Source organism: Calliphora vicina, chromosome 2 (genome assembly GCF_958450345.1).
Source record: "Calliphora vicina chromosome 2, idCalVici1.1, whole genome shotgun sequence".
Classification (NCBI taxonomy): domain Eukaryota; kingdom Metazoa; phylum Arthropoda; class Insecta; order Diptera; family Calliphoridae; genus Calliphora; species Calliphora vicina.
Window position 1 is genome coordinate 128,462,029 of NC_088781.1, and position 21,373 is coordinate 128,483,401.

The following is a 21,373-nucleotide window of genomic DNA, read 5'->3' on the forward strand; positions in this document are numbered from 1 at the left end:
TCTTAATTCAACCAACTGTACTTATTTTCTCGTACTTGTAATAATAATTATTGTTCAATGAATCTTTATCTCGATTTTTTCAATTTCCTTCAATAATCCTTTAGTATCTTTGTATCTGTTTTATTTTACGCACTAAATCCCACAACATTTATTTAAACTTAAGCTCTAGTAAATATATTTTCAACTAAATGTGTATCTAACATCACCCTCATCAATCTGTATTGTTACCCCATGGACAAACAGCACAACACAACACTCTGTTAGAATTTCTTTTAATAAATTTTCTCGTTTATTTTTATTTTATTATTTGAGCAAAATGAATGTGAAAGTATTATAAACATCACTTAACATGTTCATAATTATCCTGTTTACATTGGCAAAAAATGTGCTTCATTTTGTGCATATCCTGCGTCTGTGAACAACAAAAAAAATAAAAATCAAGAATGGCAATAACAAATATAAGAATTTGGAACATACATCCATCGACTTGTATATACTCCTTAGCTGCTGTTTTAATTTTATTTGAGAATATCATTGTTTAAAGTGACTCACAGTGGGACAGAATTGGGAATTTCATGTTAAGTGAACCAACTTTTGAAATCGATGTGTTCCGATCGGGATGAAATTTGTCCTATTGGATAGTAATTCAGACACAATTTTTCAATAAGATCGGAAGAGAATTCACTGAGTTAGAGGGGCTCAAAATTTTACATTTTGGCCAAACAGATATTTTTTCTCATCCATGTAACTTATTACCTATTGTTCTTAGCAAAATGTGTCCCAAATAGTTTAGATAGCTATTTCTTCAATCTTTCGAAAAAATATTAAAATTTTTTTGAAATTTTTTTCCAAATCAAAGACTTTTTTTGACGTTTTCTTATTTTTCTCAAAAGAAAACTTAGACCTTCTCCTTGAAGACCCTTTTGGTCGCTTAGTGGGATGCGAGCTGGATATCCATCAAAATAAATGTTTTGAAACTCAAAATGTGAAATTTTTGACTTTTTTTTCAAAACCAAAAACTTTGTTGACTTTTTTTAAAAATGGACCTTTTTTTTGCTCAAAAAAAACTTAGGTCTTTTCCTTAAGAGATTTTTTTTTTAAAAATGGACCTTTTTTTTGCTCAAAAAAAACTTAGGTCTTTTCCTTTAAGAGATTTTGTGTTGCTGAGTGAGATTCGAGTGGAATATCTATCAAAATAAGTGTTTAATGATTCTTTGTCGGAAGATATTGATTTCAAAAGTTGGTTCACTTGACATGAAATCCCCCATATATTAAAAGGGAGAAAACTAAAATTATTAAAACACGGTATACGGATTCTTTATGGTCATAACAATCGAGTTCAAATTTTATATACAAAAGTGTACAAAAACGTTCAACTTAAATTATTGGGTGTGACTTAAAAATCAGATTTTTTTTAAATATTTAGCTTTTATTTTGAAACATTTATACAATATAAATTTATTCAAAGTATTGGCCATTGTTAGCTGTCTCCTTTTCACATCTTTCTGGCAACATATGGATATCGAGCCAAAAGAACTGCTCATCTTTTGAGGCCAAAAACGAATTAAGCCAATTTCGGATACTCTGTTTCAAAGTAAAGCGTATCCCAGAGATTGCAAGGTCTGGACTATAAAGCGGGTGAGGCAAAACTTCCCAACCACTTTTTCCAAAATAGTTTTTAACAGGTATTGCAACATGTGGTCTGGCGTTTTCATGATGAAATATTACGGTTTCATGTCTGGCCGTTTTGTGGCAAATGCTCGAATCAGTTCCATGTGATAATCTCGCCAGATTTCAGTAGGTCATAATAGATAGGACTCTTTTGCTCCCACTAAATACAGAGCATTACCTTAGCGTCATGAATATTTATACCCTACACCACCATAGTGGGGAGGGTATTATGCGTTTGTGCAGATGTTTGTAACGCCCAAATATATTAGTCTAACACCCACCTTAAAGTATACCGATCGACTTAGAATCACTTTCTGAGTCGATTAAGCGATGTCCGTCCGTCCGTCTGGTCGACTGGCTGGCTGTCCATATAAACCTTGTGCGCAGAGTACAGGTCGCAATTTTGAAGATATTTCGATGAAATTTGATACATATAATTTTTTCGGCTCAACGACCAAGCCTGTTGAAACTGGCTGAAATCGGTCCATTATTTCACCTAGCCCCCATACAAATGTCCTCCCGAAATTGGACTTTATCGGTCATAAATGTTTAATTTATATATGTATCTCCACAAATTCCGCTCCAAATAAGTTTTATATACACAAAATTCATGTGATCAAATTTTGTTAGATCGGTCCATAATTAGTCATAGCTCCCATATAGACCCGCTTCCGAAAATCACTTTAACGTGCATAAATCGCTTAAAAATGTTGGTAAACACACAAAATTCAACACAGTTAACTTTAATATAGACATAAATCACACGACCTAATTTCATGGTGATCGGTCCATAATTGGTCATAGCCCCCATATAAGGCCCACTTCCGAAAATCACTCAAAAATATAAATTAATGAAATTTTAAAAGAAAATTTTTTTTGCTCTTTTACTTAATGTAGGGTATTATATGGTCGGGCTTACCGACCATACTTTCTTACTTGTTAGTTTTGGTGTCGATTCGGCTGGGAGTCGGGCTTCACTTACCCTTCGTATTATAGTACTGGTTCCATTTTTCATCGCCAGTAATGATTCGGTGCAAAAATGATTTTCCTTTAATAGCGTTCAATCATAATTTGGGACAAGCAAAATCGTCTTTCAAGGTCTCTCTGGTTCAATTCGTATGGTACCCAATTTCCCCAGTTTTGGATGAATGCTGCTGCTCGCAAAAGTTTTAAAATTGCTGCTTGAGTAGCTCCCAATGATTTTGCAAGCTCCTGTTGAGTTTGACAACAATCACCATTTCTGAACCGAGCAAACCATCTATCGAACGTTGCATAACATTCAGCATAAGTTTTGGTGAGCAATCGTTGTGCTTCAACTTCTCTTTTTTATACCCTACACCACCATAGTGGGGAGGGTATAATGCGTTTGTGCAGATGTTTGTTTTATTGCCCAAAAATATTAGTCTAACACCCATTTTAAAGTATACAGATCGACTTATAATCACTTTCTGAGTCGAGTAAACGATGTCCGTCTGTTTGGCAGGCTGGCTGGTTGAATGTCCATGTAAACCTTGTGCACAAAGAACAGGTCGCAATTTTGAAGATATTTTGATAAAATTTGGTACATATAGTTTTTTCGGCCCAAGAAAAAAGCCTATTGAAAGTGGATGAAATCGGTCCATTATTTCACCTAGCCCCCATACAAATATCTTCCCGAAATTGGACATTATCGGTCATAAATGTATAATTTATATAAATATCTACACATATTTCGCTTCAAATATATTTTATATAAATAAAATTCATGTCACCAAATTTTGCTATGATCGGTCCATAATTAGTCATAGCTGCCATAGAGCTCCGCTTCCGAAAATCACTTTAACGTGCATAAATCGCTTAAAAATGTAGCTAAACACACAAAATTCAACACAGTTAACTTTAATATAGACATAAATCACACGACCTAATTTCATGGTGATCGGTCCATAATTGTTCATAGTCCCCATATAAGGCCCACTTCCGAAAATCACTCAAAAATATTAATTATTGATATTTTAAAAGAAAAATGCTTTTGCACATTTACTTAGTGTAAGGTATTATATGATCGGGCTTGACCGACCACACTTTCTTCCAAATAAATTCTACGAAATAAAATAAAATTTAATGTTAATACTTTGGCCCCACCGTGCGCCATGTAAGAGCAAAATCTCTTGCAGCTCAGTGACATTAAAAGAATGCACTGGCTGCAATGACAGCAGTTGCTTTTGCTGCTTAAACAATCACACACACTACTACCCCACAAATTGAAAATGCCCAGCAAACAAATTGAAAATGATTTGAAATAAAAAAACTTTTTCAAATATAACCCAGCAGTTCTAGGAGACAGTCTTTAACTAATGATTTTACCTATCATTTTTGGTGATAAGTAGTTACATAACTAGTTATTTGAACACGTGCATGTCCTAAGCAGGGAGTCAATTGACCCTTTTAGATTACGGTGACTATTGACTTCACTCTAGATTACCTGGGATATATAAAGTCACGAATTGACTTCTCTCTGCTATACTAAGAGCACGTACATGTCAAATGACCCAAAATATATAAGTTGGAGTCAGCCAAGTGATTATACATTAGTGACAAATCTATTCTTTGGGATTCTTTGACTACTTGCTTAACTGCTTAAAATATTTTGAGAATGTTTTGATAGTATTTAAAAGATTTTTTGAAATCAGTTCTGGGAGACTGTGCCGAACTAGTGATTTTACATATCATTTAGGGAGACAACTAGTTATATAACTAGCTACGTGACTAGTTAGTTTATCACGAGCATGTCCTAAACAGGGGGACAGTTGACCTTATTTGGTTTCACTCACCGGTTACATAGAGTCAGTTACCTTACTAGCTAACTAACTGGTTATTTGATCAGCTAAACCACTCCTTTTTTAAATATATATTGTTCTAATTGACCTTAAATAGTAAGTTAATTATAGACAGTCCAATTTCCAATAGTCGTAATCTATCTGTGGATAAATTAACTTCTTTTAATAACTGTCTACACTCTAGGTTGCTTAGTGACACTAAAGTGACAATTGACTTCACGATAGATTACCTGGGATGTATAAAGTAACCAAACTTCTATCTACACTAAAGAGAGCACATATGTGCCAAATGATCCAAAATATATAAATTGAAGTCAGCCAAGTGATCAGACATTAGTGAAAATGACTGTCGATAAAGGATACATTTACTACTTGCTTAACTGCTGGGCATAATTTTTCCAACCGCTTGTCTTTGTGTTTGCTGGGACATTTCATATTCTACTTACAGCTGTGTTAGTGCACAATTATTACTCCTCTCGTTCAGGACTTTAAATACATTCAAATAAATATTGTTGTGTTTGCTTCAGTGAACTCAGTTAGAAATAAATATATTTTGACTACTGTGGAATTTAGAGCAACAACATGAACAACAACAAAAACAACAACAATGTGTTTTATTCTATTTGTTATGAATTTTCCGACAAGTTTATTTTTTTTTATTTTAACCTTTTTGTTTTGCTCAAAAGTCTTAATAGAGTTGAAAGTGGACCACTGGGAATAAAACTGCATGTATAAAGATAAATGATGTGATTTTTACAGTTTTGGTTCATTAAGTTGTAGTACAAAAGTGATTTGTTTGGATAAAGGAAAACTAAATAAATAGAAATTATTTTGTAAAATATTATCAGAAAAATATTAAATGATTATGGAAGATTTGATTTTCCTTAAGGGGCAGTTATTTTTAAGCATTGTTATCATGTCATGTCTTATGTTAGAAAACAAGCAGTAACAAATATACAAATATAATTATTTGAACGTTTGTGAAGATCTGAATATAAGATATTAAAGATAAAGGGTTTAAAAAGGTAGTATGAAGGAGAAAAAAAGAAAGCTATGCAGTATCATATCTCTATATTCAGTTGAGTGTAATGATAAATATTTTCTTTGGAATCTTTTGCATGAATAACACATAAACAATGCACTGAATAAGATCTTCAGTTCTCTACCACCGATATGAAATCAAGATCTGATTTAAGTTTGTCAGTAAATATATTTTTTGCGAAAAAAATGCCATAAATTTAATATTTTTAAGCTTCTTGAGGAGAGTCCTTTTACAAATTCTTCTTTAGAAGAAGGTTTTGGCCATAGATAAATATACACAGAGATATGTCTGATACAACAACAAAATACATTGACTTACTTGTATTTTTTTATTGCTGGAGTAAGGGTTTTCACAACAGGCATATGTTTTGACAGCTACATCTCATCTCTATGTTAACCTATGATTTTGGCCTGCAATAATCTATGGCTGTTTTAATGGTGTTTGTTCCTCTTTTTTAAAAGAAGGACAAAAAAGACACATGCATTTGCGGATTTAGAGGGTTAACATATTATACAAAAATGTTCTTCGTAACACTTTACATAAATTTGCTGAATATATTTTATACCTAAAATGTTCTTTAAAATAAAATTATTAATAAATGCGAAATTAACCCTATGCTCTCCTTTGTTGTCTTTTTTCTGACTTTCTGGTTGAATTTTCCGTTTTGATGTATTCAGGGACTTGTAGTAAAATTTCAAGTATCATTTTTTTGCAGAACAGTTTAACCCCTTAAATCCCCGTTTTAATGGTGGTTTTGGCACATTTTGAAAAGAAGGACGAAAAAGACCCATGCCTTGGGGATTTAGAGGGTTAACATATTTTACAAAAATATTCTCCGTAACATTTTACATAACTTTGCGGAACACATTTTATACCTAAAATGTAAGGATCATATGGTTTCTTATGAAGATTAACAATAAGAATGTGACAGAGTTGGGAAACTTTAACATGCCCTCAAATGAAATTCAGATGTAAACTTTCAAAACGCCGATACACGTGTATTTTATGTTTGTCTCCTCTATCAACATTTATTGGTCGGTCTTTGTAATTTTGGAAAAAATTTGATTTTGTTGTATAGTGTTATCGATCAATTCAACAGTTTCTACGCTCTCCTGTAAAATTTTAAAATTCCACTTAATTTGTTTTGTCAAAAGTTAGTTCCTATGAGCTTTTCAGTGGTTACTTAGGCCAGCTCAGCAGGCAACTTCTTCATCAGGCTGAGTTATTTATGGTAACTACTTAGTCGAGTGTTGGTTGCTTTTTTTAACAGAAAATTCATTTAAAACTATAAATTTTGTGAATACCAACGTACATATCATGGATAACATATTCATGTTGAATTATTCAACAATTTAAATATTGATTGCTATAAAATTCTCAATTTGTCCATGTACTTCACGTATGATAAATATTTATCTCCAAAAAAAATAATAATCATACGCCACCATATATTTTGTGATTGATTTATGCACTGATGTTTATTGCAATTTGTTTACTTTGTTAAACTGAGAATTCTTCTAAAACTATAAATTTACTGAATAAAAGTTACTTTGGCATGTTTTTTAATACATTTTTAATTAAGAAGGATATTTTTTTTCAATATATAATTATATTTCTTTAATCTAGTATAATGGAGTTGCAATATAAATTTAATCAAAGTCGGGGCCATTGTTAGCTATGACCTCTACCCATCATTCTGGCAACATATTGATTCCGAGCTAAAAGAACTGCTCATCTTTTGAGGCTAAGAACGAGTCATGTCAATATTGGATACTATGTTTCAGAGTCAATCGTATCCCAGAGAGTCGAGAGTAGTCGGACGGGGGACGGACTATAAATTGCTGCTTAAGTAGCGCCTTATAATTTGCAAGCTCTTGCTGAGTTTTACAATAATCTTCATGGAGTAATACCGCAAGTCTGTCTTTATAGGAGTGACAGGCAAGAAGAAAATAGAGGGGTACACACTTGCTTGTACTGACAAGTCTCTTCAATTCTCTTTTTTTCTCATTTTCACTATGGCGTCTATTAGATTTTGACAAACAGACGAGCAACTTTAAAAGAGAATCGAAGAGACTTGCTTCGATGGCCTGGGCGATCTTTGACTTCAGTGTCAAAATAAGATTAAGCTTTGGTGAGCAATAGGTGTGCTTCAGCTGCAATTTTTTATAATTAAAGAAGTAAAGCAAAACTTCCCGCACATTCGTTGGTACAAAATTCGACATTTTTGCAGCAAAATAAAATTTTATTGTTTATACTATAATGTGCAATAACTAATTGAGAATAAATGACTTATGTGTACCCTTCAAAATGACATATAAGCAATTAAAAACAAAAACAGATACGCCATCTATTGTAAATCCCGCATTTTAACATTATCAATATATTGTTTCCTTTAAATAATCCAAATTACTTTACGTCTGACACACCAACAACTCGCTGTTACTATTTACATGGACGGTGCTCTGTCAGCCTCTAGAAGTCTCATGAATCTAATGGAAATAACTAGAATCTTCTATTTCCACAATGATCACCTACAGCTTTTGTCAGCTTAATGTTAGCAGCTTTAACACTCAATGGTATCAATGCTATGTTATCGTACTTATAAACAGTGTTAATAACAGCGTGTTATCAACATTGTAAGTAGAAGTTTGCAATGATGGAAATGTTTATAAACATGGTGAATATTGCAAGCAACTGATACAGGTCGATAAATTAAATTACAAAAAATTAAAATTAAATTAAACTGTAATTGCTAGATTGGTCCATATTTCTTTGAGAACGACGTTGATCAGGCCATGACCGTCAACGGCGAGAGCTATAGGTCGATGATTAAAAGCTCATTTTGGGCTGGATTGTGTTTTATAGACACTAACGACACATTGGACATTCTGAACGAGCGAATTAAGGGCATGGTCAACTCAGGCAGAACTGATGTGTAATGGTCTCTGAGATCGTGCGAATTGACCCCGATAGACTTTTACTTGTGGGGTTGTTTAAGGTCATAGGTCTATACAAATAAGGCACAAACCACAGCGGTCGTAAAGCCAACATTACTCATGCCATCGATCAAATTCAGACCTTTCAAACGATGATACACATTTGATGGTATTTTACACAAACTTTGTTTTATTTAAATTTAAATTTAAATAAAGTTAGGCATGGTTACTGTAACCATTTCAATATTGTTACAAGTTTTTTAACTATATTCAGTCACAGTAACCATTTACATGATTGTGGTAACCATAATATGGTTAATTTACGATTCACATGATTGTATCAACCCAATATATGGTTACAGTAAACAAATATGTGTTTGTGACAACCATTCATATGATGAAGGACTTATCATATTATGTTGCTCTCGGCTTAAGGCTTATCATAATCTAAGAACAACATATTATGATAAAATTAATCATCATAAATATGGTTGTCACAAACATATACTTGTTTACTGTAACCATATATGTGGTTGATACAATCATGTGAATCATAAATTAACCATATTATGGTTACCACAATCATGTAAATAGTTACCGTGACTATAACATTGTTAAAAATCTTGTAACACTATTTAAATGGTTACAGTAACCATGCCCAATTATATTTTGTCTTTGCGTGTAGGAAGCGCTTAACGAAATAACTTTTAATATATGCGGTAAATTTCATTGAGAGCCTGCATAATAATCTCACGTGGAGCTGTTGTGTAGAGGCCACCGAAATCGTGCGATTTGACACCGTTTAACTTTTTCTTGTGGAATTTTCTGAAGTCACAGGTCTATGCGAATATGCCACAAATCACAGCGCCCCTCAAAGCCAACATAACCAATGCCGTCGGTGAAACTCAGGCTGATGTATGCGTCAGAGTCATGGAAAAATGAACATTTAGAATTAGCGCGACCCAGCGAAGCCTTGTAGGACATTTGCACGATGTTATATTTCAGAAATTTCTATGACATCTTACGCACACTTGGTTTCATTTAAAATTAAAGACCCTGTATTAATTTTAATATGTCTATTTATTATGTAGTTCCATTCAGTACACAAATAAAGCACCTCTTAACTATCCCAAATTATCTATATTAGATTTATTGAGTAAACACCATCGTATTGGCATTAAACTAAAAAATAATTCAATTGTTAATTTGACTTGAAACATTACCTAACATGACCTCTTAAATAATGTTTACATTTCAAGTATTTTGAACGGAAATACCGCAATATTAAGAAAATCGCCTTGATTTGCAAAAATCTATTATTGCTACCAGTTTGTCTACCACTTTTTCATTTAGATTTTCAATTACACATCTTCTTTTCTTAATTATTTATAAAATAAATAATAATTTCTCTTTACTAACCCTATAAGTGTCACCAAGCTACATTAAAAATAAACCATTTTAAATGCATTTAAATCCAACCCACTTAAAGAAATTCTTTTATATTTGGCATAGATTTCAGCTAGAGAGTAAGACACCAGCAGAAAAAAAAAATATAAATTAAATGATGCAGTCAGCATAAACAAACTTATGCCCTCATACATACGCTCTAACTTTAAGGAACTGTACAGCAGTTTAAGGACAATTTGCTACTTGAGCATTTTATTTGAAACACTTTGGTGGACACTTAGACCGCATATAAGGAAAAAACGAGCAGCAAGTGTAGAAAAAAAGAACTTTTTAAAGACCAGAAATAACAAAAACACTATTTTCTTTTTAAGTTAGAGAAAAAAACTATATAAAGAAACAGAAAAAATACACCAATATAAACTTAATTGATAAAAGTGAGTGTAAAGAATGGCAAGAAAAATAGCAACTCAAGTGGATTTTATTTTGAAAAAAAACTCTTTAAAATAAGTTTTTTTTTACAGCTTAAAAAGAATGACCAAAAAACATTTGAGGTTACAAAAAAAATAATTTTAAACTCTCATAAACATTTTGTTCTCACACGCACCATCAGTTCACCCACAAAAACAAGAACATTTACACTCTGTTACATGCAAGTAGTTACATATAAACATTAGGGTGTCTCTTATATTGGAGCTTTGGATTTTTGGTGCTTTCAAGAACGGGGCTACTTGACACACAGCTCATGTCACAATGGACATTCTGCACGAGCGATTTGTGGGCATGGTCATCTCACGTGAAGGTGATGTGAACTAAACAACGAGATCATGCAATCTGACTCCGTTAGACTGTTTCGTGTGGAGTCTTCTTAAGTCGAAGGTCTATTCGAATAAACCACAAACCATAGCTGCGCTCAAAGCCAACATAGTTCATGCCGTCGGTCAAATTCAGCTTGATTTATGCGCTAGAGTCATGAAAAATTCGACATTTGCACGATTTTAAATTTCAAATATAATGGCATTGATAGGCCTTGCAAAAATATAAAAAATGTCGAATATATTTCACACACACTTTGTTTTATTTAAATTTAAAGATACGAATAGCTTAATGAAAGACCCTTTACAATATCCAAGTTGAGCCACTAATTTTAGTCCAGAAATTTAAAGATTGTGGGTTCATTCAGAACAGTTTCTAAAATGCTTAGTAAAAGTAAAGCTAACAAATTAGCATTATAATAGGCAATAAAATCTGAGTGGTCACTTAAATGAACTCTAAGTGAATATTATTTATTTTTTATTAAAAATCTATCTCAAATTTGAACTCAAATAGCGTAAATATGGCTTGAGTAAATGTTTTTTTGTTTATGTTTTAAAATTATAAACAAAAAAAATTATTTCAAAATACCAAAATTTTTTGTTGTGCTCTCGCAATGTGTTTATAATTATCTATTTTGTTGTTCTTGTGTACAACCGCAAAGCAATTGTATACTTAAGTGGGTATTTAGTGCATGTTGGGTGATTAGAAAAGTGTAAGTGTATAATTGTGCGTGCTTAAACAATAAATACATACAAATTTATAAGACTGAGCATGAGAATTTTAATTTTAATTTCAATATTCTTGCACACACACGACCCATGAGTAAAATACTAAACATGAAAGACTGAAAATAAGTACGATTCGAAATTGTTATCAAAATAAGTAGCAATAAGTGGTATGTAAAGATTATTAGGGTGGCACTTGTTTTTAAAAGATAATTTTTGAAATCATTAATGGAGATTACACCATATAAAAGTAGCATTACACAAATTTGATATATTTTATTAATAGATTAAAAAAACATAAAATTTTGTCCGATCTTGTCCTATATTTGACTTTATAACTTATTATTTACTAAGCCAAATTTGCCGTTACTATGTTCTGGTCTAAAAATATGACTTATTGAAAATTAATAAAAGCGAAAAATTTAAGATGTCGTCACCTAAATTGCAAAAGGACCTATCAACACTTTTTTAAAATTTTACTAGATATACACAAAACATAATAAAATTTAAAATGTTGTGGTTGCAAATATAAACAAGTAAGAAAGTATGGTCGCTCAAGCCCGACCATATAATACCCTACACTGAGTAAAAGAGCAAAAACATTTTTCTTATAAAATTTCAATAATTTATATTTTTGATTGATTTTCGGAAGTAGGCCTTATATGGGGGCTATGACCAATTATGGACCGATCACCATGAAATTCGGTCGTGTGATTTATGTCTCTATGAAAGTTTACTATGTTGAATTTTGTTAGTATACCAATATTATTAAGCGATTTATGCACGTTAAAGTGATTTTCGGAAGCGGGTCTATATGGGAGCTATGACTGATTATGGACCGATCGTAACAAAATTTGGTGACATGAATTTTGTATATATAAAACTTATTTGGAGCGCAATTTGTGGAGATACATTTATAAATTAAACATTTATGACCGTTAAAGTACAATTTCGGAAGTACATTTGTATGGGGGCTAGGTGAAATAATGGACCGCTTTCAGCCATTTTGAATAGGCTTGGTCCTTGGGCCGAAAAAATAATATGTACCAAATTTGATCGAAATATCTTCGAAATTGCGACCTGTACTCTGCGCACAAGGTTTACAGCCAGCCAGCCAACCAGACGGACATCGTTTAAACGACTCAGAAAGTGATTCTAAGTCGATCGGTATACTTTAAGGTGGGCGTTAGACTAATATTTTTTGGCGTTACAAACATCTGCACAAACGCATAATACCCTCCTCACTATGGTGGTGTAGTGTATAAAAAATCCAAACGCCAAACATTAAAGGACTACAGATTAGCAACTCCCTATTTAGATCCACTATGAAGGGAATTATTTAAATTCTAATGATTAGGGGGTAAAAACGGCTAAATTTGGTAAGCTTATATATTCTAAACTAGTACATATACCAAAGACATTTAAATGCATATTTATCTACTACTTTTTCGAAATTCTAAACCTTTAGGGGAGAAATCGGATAAAAACTATGTTTTGGTACTTTTATTGGCATCCTATGTATTTTTTTAAATCAATGAAAATATAAATAGATTTTAAATCGTAATATTTATTTACCAAAAAATACGACACTATGATACTAAAATTTATTCTTGGACAAAAAAATACAAAAAGGGGTAAATGGGAAAAATTTATTTTATCGAACCAAATGGTAAACATTGGTTCCTCCAATCATACAAACATCAACTAATATGTTGTTATTTGCAAACAGTTTGGTACTTTTTTACAACATATATTTTTGGGAAAATGAATACAGACTTGAATTGTTTGAGAAATATTTAAGTCAAAAAATATCTCCAAAATGGAAAATTATGTTTCAACAGGGAAAAGATAAGTTGGTACTTTTTTAATATTTTAATTTATTTAACTTAAAGATATAAAAGTTATTTGATATTTTTCTTTAAAAAATAACACAAACTGCGAAGCTTATTGCTTGTCTGCAGATACACCCAAAGTCTCTAGTGGGAATCGAACCCGCAACCTTCAGATTGATAGCCCGTCTAGTCTATCGGGGCACCTAATGTGGAGTGCTTCTAAGTGGAGTAAGAATTAAGGATAGGAAACTTTAAGGTACCATAAATAGAGATAAAGTGGTACTTTTTCGTTGATTTAAAGGTACTATATTAATTTTTTATAATAGTTGAGCTAGAAGCATGAAATTTAGTACCTTTATGGTACTTGTTTCTTCATTTTAGTTGTAGTTTTTGAACTATTCATAATAGAGAAACTAGAATCATAATCCGAAATGAATTAGAATCCTCTTAAAGTGAGAATTTCCTAAGCGATAACTTCTTCGTTCTGCTAATGGAAGGAAAGCAAACTTAAGCATTTTATATTTGTCACTGGTACATTTTGAATTTTTAATTACGTTTCTAAGTGGGAACTTTTTCTTATTTGTAATGGCAGTTTCTGAATTTTCTTTATTTAAAAATCTAGTAACATGAAATTAGGTACTTATGCAACCAAGTAAAATTGGAACTTACAAAAGGAAATTAGTGACACTTTTTTTATGAGTCTATTTTTTGGTGATAATCTTATACATTTTTTCATACAAAATATCGAATTTTTGTTTGCAAATATAAGGGAACACAGATTGTCGTACATTTTTATCACTACTTACCGTCTATAGTGATGTGATATCAGGTGATCATCCATTTTCCATTTGAACCACTATTTACCCAAGTCTATGTTTTTTATATACTTCTACAAAGTTTCAAGATCAGCATTCATTTACTTTAGTAAAGTATTGAACAAAAATTTATTATGATGCAAGTCTTTTCTAAAAGTTCATATGAAAATGTTAACAAACACAAAGCAACGATCAAAGTAATCGGAAAATTATATATTTGGGGCATTCAAACTAAACAAATATTTTACGACATTATGACAATACGACATAATTGCAGACCGTTGGAATCCCTCAATTGTATATTCTAAACTACTCGTCTAATTAAAATTTAGTGTATGTTATTTGGAAAATTAATTTCATTTAAATCCAGGCAAAGTACAGCTGAATGCTTTTACATTAAAATGTCTTTAAATGCTGCTAATAAACACAGATCAGGACCAGTTAGGATGAACTTCAACTTTCATATGAATTTGTATGATAAAGCAGCTTTGGAGCATATTTTAAATAATAATATTATTTTTTGTCATTTTCATAAAAATGATAATAAAAAATATAGCTTATTCTACTAAAGCTACTTTTCCGCATACACCGTAATCGGCACCGAAAACGAAATTCCATACATTTGCACCGAAAAAAAGTTCGTTTCAGAAATCGGCAATGAAAATTGGGAACGAAACGGCACCGATCAGTAACGAAAAACCTGCCATTTGGGGCCGGAACGAAAATAACTTCAAGTAGGTTATTTTCGGTGCTGTAGGAACAAAATTATTTTAATTATGTTTTATTTCAAATTTAAAGAAAATCAAAATGAATAAAAAAAAAAAAATTATTTATTGGAAGAGGAAAAAATAATGAAATTCTAGTTAATGTGCGACATCCAAAATTAAAAAAATAATTTCGTTTCTGTTTTATGCCGCAACGCACCCAACTGAAACGAAAACAAATCAGAAACGAGACTCACTTTTAGAAAAATTCAATTTTATTTTCAATGTGGGTCAAATTTGAACCGCAGACAATATGAAGGTTATGTTTCAATTTTGAAATTTTAGATTTTTTCCTAGATTTTATTTTGTTATTCGCAAATATCTTCTGTATCTAATAAACTCCAAACTAAAACGTAAAAACTTTTTTTTTCAAAATAAAAATCCGCCTAGTCGTGAAAGGTAACCAAATTTAAAAGGTTGAAATAAGTATCTTGTACCCACCATCAATATGTAACAATAAAATATTTTTCTGAAAGATTTAGGGTAATTAAAACTTATTTATGTTTAATTTCATCACGATATTTATTACACCGTCCGACAAATAGAGAAAAAGTTCGTTACACACGAACCGGATGATATATGTCTGAAACTATAAATTTAATGGAGAAAAACTATGTTTTCAGTTTTTCATTTCGTGATCCTGTGTCCTTTTTTAAGGACTTCAAAGTTTCAAAGAAGTACATTTTTCAAAAAATATTTAAAAATACTCCTGCTATTCCAACAATGACAATTGTTGTCAATAGAACAAGAAGAGTTGTAAAATATTTTGTATTATCTTTATTTTATCCTGTAAGGATCAAAAGATGTCATTTAAAATGTTTATCCTTTAATATCCTTTAAGATTGCCAATAAATTCCTTTTAAAAAATAGTGAGTTAAAGACCCAAATATTCTATACTAAATGTCATCCTTTATATATATATATAAAGGTCAAATTAAAATTTAAAAATAAAATTTATTATTATTATTATACAAAAAAGTTTTATTAAGAAAAGTGCGTGTTTATAAACCACCATAGTGGGGGAGGTATAATGGGTTAGGGCTGTTGTTTGCAACATACAAAAATATTGTCCCAACACCCACCTTAAAGTATACCAATCTGCTCAGGATCACTTTCTGAGTCGACTAGGCGATGTCCGTCCGTCTGTCCGTCCATCCATGTAAACCTTGTAATCAAACTTCAGGTCGCGGGTTTAACGATAATTCGACAAAATTTGGCACAAACCTTTATATTGCCCCAAGGACAAAGGCTTTTGAAATTGGTTAGAATCAGCCCATTGTTAATCCTAGCCCCCATACAATTGGCCTATTTGAAAATAGTTAAGCTCTCATAAATATCTTAATTATGAACATATTCAAACCAAATTCAGCACAATTAAGTCTTATGTAAGCCGAACTCTCACGATCAAATGACGATCGGTCAACAATATTCCATAGCTCCCATATAAGCAACATTCCCGAAAATGTCATTAATATACATAAATCTCTGAAATATGCCAGCATCCAAACAAAACTCAACACAAATATGTTTCATATATTCGCAGTTCATCCCATCAAATTTTGTGACGATTGGTCACACTACCGAAAATGTGTATATTCAAATAAGATTCAACACAAATAAGTTTCATATCAAAAAAAAAACTTTATAATCATATACCCTGTGTAGGGTATCATAAGGTCGGGCTTGCCCGACTATACCATTTTACTTGTTTATTAAAAAGTCTTCTTCGTTGCTTTTCACAATGGATTTTGTTATATTTCTTTCGAATGAAATATTAAAATAAAATATAAAAAATCAAATAATTCAAATTTAAAATATATTTTAACACTTAAGTGGTTAAGATGGAAGGATGAAATTTTGGCGCGTGGTATTTAATATTTGGATCTTTAACTCACTATTTTAAAAAAAAAAAGATTGGGAATCTAAAAGGATATTCAAGGATAAACATTTGAAAGGACATTTTTGACATCTTTTGATCTTTACAGGATAAAATAAAAATAATACGAAATATTTTACAACTCTTCTTGATCATTTGACGCCACATTTGACATAGTAGGATGATCAGAAGTATTTTAAAACATTTTTTTTTAAAATGTACTCCTCTGAAAATTTGAAGTCCTTTTAAAAGGAAACAGGATCACGAAATAAAACGAAGTTTTTCTCCATTTAATTTATTGTTGCAGACCTGTATCATCCGGTTCGTGTCAAATATAGAGTGTCGTACGGTGTTATTATAAGACTGCTAGGCATGTTCAAGTCATTTTCTGAGGGGGGCCTTGTATGGGGACTAGGAACAAATGTTGCCCGATTTATGTCATACTTTACAATATAATTTCAGACTACTTAGAACTGGGTTGTACGATTTGGGTTGTTGATTTAAAAGTGCCATAATGCTTTCAAATAACAGTGCTGTAATAGCAAACTGTAACATATCTGTGGGCATTATTAAATAAAAGCTTTCAGTTGACCATTGATCGTAAGCTGGCAACGCTGTTTGCTGCGACCGTATATTTGAATTCGAATATTCAGTTAAAGAACATTGTAGAAATATAGCTTTCTAGATGGTAATGCAGTGTTATAAATACTGGCAGAGATTGCAGTCGTGAGTGAGTTTAACAGAGACGCTTTTCGAATAAACATCAACTGAGTGCCTTAAAGTGTGTTGTATTTTTCAAGTGAATTCGTGTAAATTATAAATTGTGTCTGTATTTCTGCGAATTTATAAATGTGTATAAAAAACATTGAGTGACTATTTAATTCTGTTGTTGTTGTACATTTTATATAAATAAATAGTTGTTACAATTTTTAAACTACTAAACGGCTTTTATTTGCAATCAAAAGTATCCGGTTTATTTAAAAGGAAATAAACCAACGTTTTGAAAAGGTTAAAACGTAAAAATATGTTACAAAAGGAATGACAAAATCAATATACCCCCATCTTTTTTGATGGTGGCTTTAAAAATATATAGGAAAATTGTTTTTAAATCCAAAAATATTTTTTTTGGTACCTCAATGCATATGTTTTTTTTTATTATGAAATTATGAAAATTCACTAAATCATTTATAACTTCAATGCACAGTGGATCCGCCCATAGGCCAAAAATAAATAAAACGATGACAAAATATTTAGACAAAATGCATAAAAATTGTATCTTAAATATCCAATCTTTTAAATGTAAAACCGGTTTTTGCTGGAAATCTAACGGGACTTTTTAAAAATAAAATTAAAAGCATGAGCAAATATTCATTTGCAAAGCGCAGCTGAACGCTGGATTTGCAAACGTGCACTTCAAAACGGTCTTGTAATTGCTGTAGTCTACAAAATTAAATTATTTTCAATGAATTTTGAAGTTAAAGGTATTTATTTTATCTTTAGAAAATAATAAAACTAACTTGTGTTGTAATTCTTGTGAAATTAATGTTTTAGTTAACCTATATATTTGTTACTTTTTTGTATAACTTCATTATGTTTACTTAAAGTTTTAGATGTGTTCCCCCAATATTCCCCCGTAGGGTTTTTTTCATTGTATTTATCAGATTCTTAAGATAATAAAAGTGCTGAAGTTAGTTGCGGAAATTTGCGGATGGGCGTGTAATCTTTAATATACTAACTCGCCCCACAGAGGGATGTCTTCATACATTTTTTTTGCAAAAATTATAAGCTGTGGTCGTAGAGCGCTGAAATTTGGCACAGAGAATTATATGGACTAAGTTAAGAAAAAAATGAAATTTTATCAAAATCGTCCACGCCCAACGCCCACTGCCCATACAATCCAAATTGATTTTTTCGCATAAAATTGTTTATATCCAAGCAAAAGGCTAGAAATTTGGTACATACATTTATTGAAACCAAAAAGGAACTCATGCTGAATTTCAATAAAATCGGTCACGCCCACCGCCCACGAAACTCATTCATAGATTAGAATTTTTTGGATATTTCGTTTATTATTCGACAAAAAATTTTTAGTTTTCATCCTGTCCCGAAAACTTCCGAAAACAATTATTTTTTTTAATCGAAACAAGACACTCCCACCTTTCATTTTATTAAAAAAAGAGCTTGGGGGAAAGTGGGGCTACATTTTTTTTCTCCATGGAAAATCAAAAATACAATAATTATTCGAGACTTATAGATTTGGGCATATCTTTTTAACTGTTTATGGTATCCCCATAATTTTTTTTTATTGATGTGGAAATGTTATATTTTTCAAATATGTTAAAGGTAAATGGTATATAAACCACTGAATTGCGTGAAAATATAAGTAAATTTTAGCTTAACACCCTTGCAAGGACTTTACTAGCATGGACTTTTTTAAAAATAAAATAAATTTTTTCTTAAAACTATAAGTGTACATTTCATCTTTAAACATTTCTCTACAAAACTGCATCATTTGATTGTTGAAATTAAGTGTTTGAAAAATTGACTTTTTGACACCAAAATCCCTCTGTGCGCCGTCTTATTTTTGCATCGGTACATAAAAAGCATATAAAACAGTTTAGATTGCAACATACCCGAAAAATATCGCGCATATAACTCTGTATAACTTTTTAATTTAGTTTTTTTTTCAGTGTATAATTCAAATGAATTAAAATGGAATAAAAATTAACTAAAATTGTTTAAAACAAACGAATTTTCATACTGAAATATTTTATTTCAAAAATTCATAAAACAAATCTAAAAGCCAATTAACCCTTGAAAAATCAAAGGGCTACTGTGGCTACAGTTGTTAATATTTTTTCTAAAAAATTTGCGGACTTTAAGTTCTTCGGGCATGCTATGAGGTGATAAATTTTGAAGACCCTATCTTTTTTAGTTTTGAAGATATTGATTATTGACCGCTTGTTCATATAAGGGAAACCACTGTGCAATGGATTTAAAGCTACATATAAAATTTAGACACCAGTATTAACAAAAGTCTATAGGCTAGCTTAAAGTATAAAAAATTATTTGAAAATGTTTTGTAGAAAAGGTTATAAATAGTCAACAAAATAGTCAAAAAGTAAAAAAAAAATAAAAATAATTTTTTTTTTTTGAAAATATAACAACAAATTTAATGGTCAATTAGGCCGGACATTGATTGCAGAATATAACAAAGTTATTTTGTTTGATGAAAGCGAACAGTGGGATCGATTACAGAAACTTTATTTTTGTAGAATTTTAATTTTTTTTTGAAATTAGAAGTTTGATATACAATTTTGTAATATTGCGAAATAATTTGGCGTCATTTTTATATTTAATTAATTAACATGTTAGCAAAATATAGTTTAGTAAGTAATGCATACAGGAAATACAAGTAATTTTAATTATCCAACGATTTTGTGAAATGTTTCAATTTCACTAAAAGTCTCATGGTAATATCACAAGATGATATTGCAATATCAATTCCCAGAACTATGTTGAAATGTGTTCATTATTTCACTACAATATTTACGCTTTAATTTTGTTCTTTTCCGGAGTTCAAAAACCAAACCAAATTTCTGTCAATATTTCATAAAAATTTTATAAATTTTGTTTAAATTGCATCAGCCAATTTGAAAATTTTTGTATGCAGCTTTTTTTATCTTTAATAGTTTGCCCAAAAAAAAATCTTATATAATTTAAAAATGATGGCAAAAAAATATGAAACATGTGCAACATTTTGGATAAAAGCTTATCACATCATGGCTTTCTTTGTTTTCATATAATTGTGGTTTTGAAAAATGAGCGTCATGAAATAAACTTATTTCAGTTTAGTAACTCTGTATGGTAGTAAGTTAGTGAATCATATCAGTTTGATTTAAGTGTCGCCCTAATAACCAGCATTTATTTTCCATTTCTTAAAACCAGCTGTCTTTTATGTATATAATTTTTTAAGACAATGAACTTAATGAATATGAATTAAGAAAAAAAAATTAAATCAAGTTCAAGTTTTGAATTTTTAAAAAGAGATAAGAATTTTGTGTTTTATACAAGTCATTCATACTGCAAAGAAATAATGATTTTATTTTTTTGTATTTCAAGTTCTGCCACTAGTAACCGTTTGCGTTGGATAAATGACACTGACCTACCGAAGAACCTACAAACTTTAGATTTGCGTGCCAATCCTATAGCCCAAATTGTGCCGGGGGCCTTAAGGGGCATGACAAAATTAAGAAAACTGTAAGTAGCTCACTGATTTTTTTAACATAGATTTTAGAAAAATAAGTTTTTGAATCATGTAATATTTCCTTTTTTGCAGCATTTTGTCCGATGTAAGATTTCTGAAAAAGTTTCCTGATTTAGAGGGCTGCTATGCCTTGGAAATCTTAAAATTGGACCGGGCTGGCATAAATGAAGTGCCCGCAAATTTATGCCGCCAAGCACCAAGACTGAGAAGTTTGTAAGTTTTCTCTAACATTGATTCTTAATTATATTTAAATATTTAACCAATTTTTTCAATAATTCTAGAGAGCTAAAAACCAATTCCATACAGCACATTCCCATTTTAGCTAATTGCCGAGACTTAAGACTGTTGTAAGTTGATTTAAAATAAATTACAATCAAAAAAACCAAATATTTTTAATAATATTTCA

At 31.0% G+C, this 21,373-nt stretch overlaps 1 protein-coding gene across 1 annotated transcript in view; it reads left to right on the top strand.

Annotated features, from left to right (window-relative positions):
- rk (rickets) overlaps positions 1-21,373 on the top strand; it is a 70,761-nt gene that overhangs the window by 40,782 nt on the left and 8,606 nt on the right. Inside the window, exons 8-10 of the mRNA XM_065500381.1 lie at positions 20,823-20,960; positions 21,040-21,180; positions 21,249-21,314. Coding sequence (XP_065356453.1) covers positions 20,823-20,960; positions 21,040-21,180; positions 21,249-21,314 — 345 coding nt within the window. The remainder of the gene's footprint in view (positions 1-20,822; positions 20,961-21,039; positions 21,181-21,248; positions 21,315-21,373) is intronic.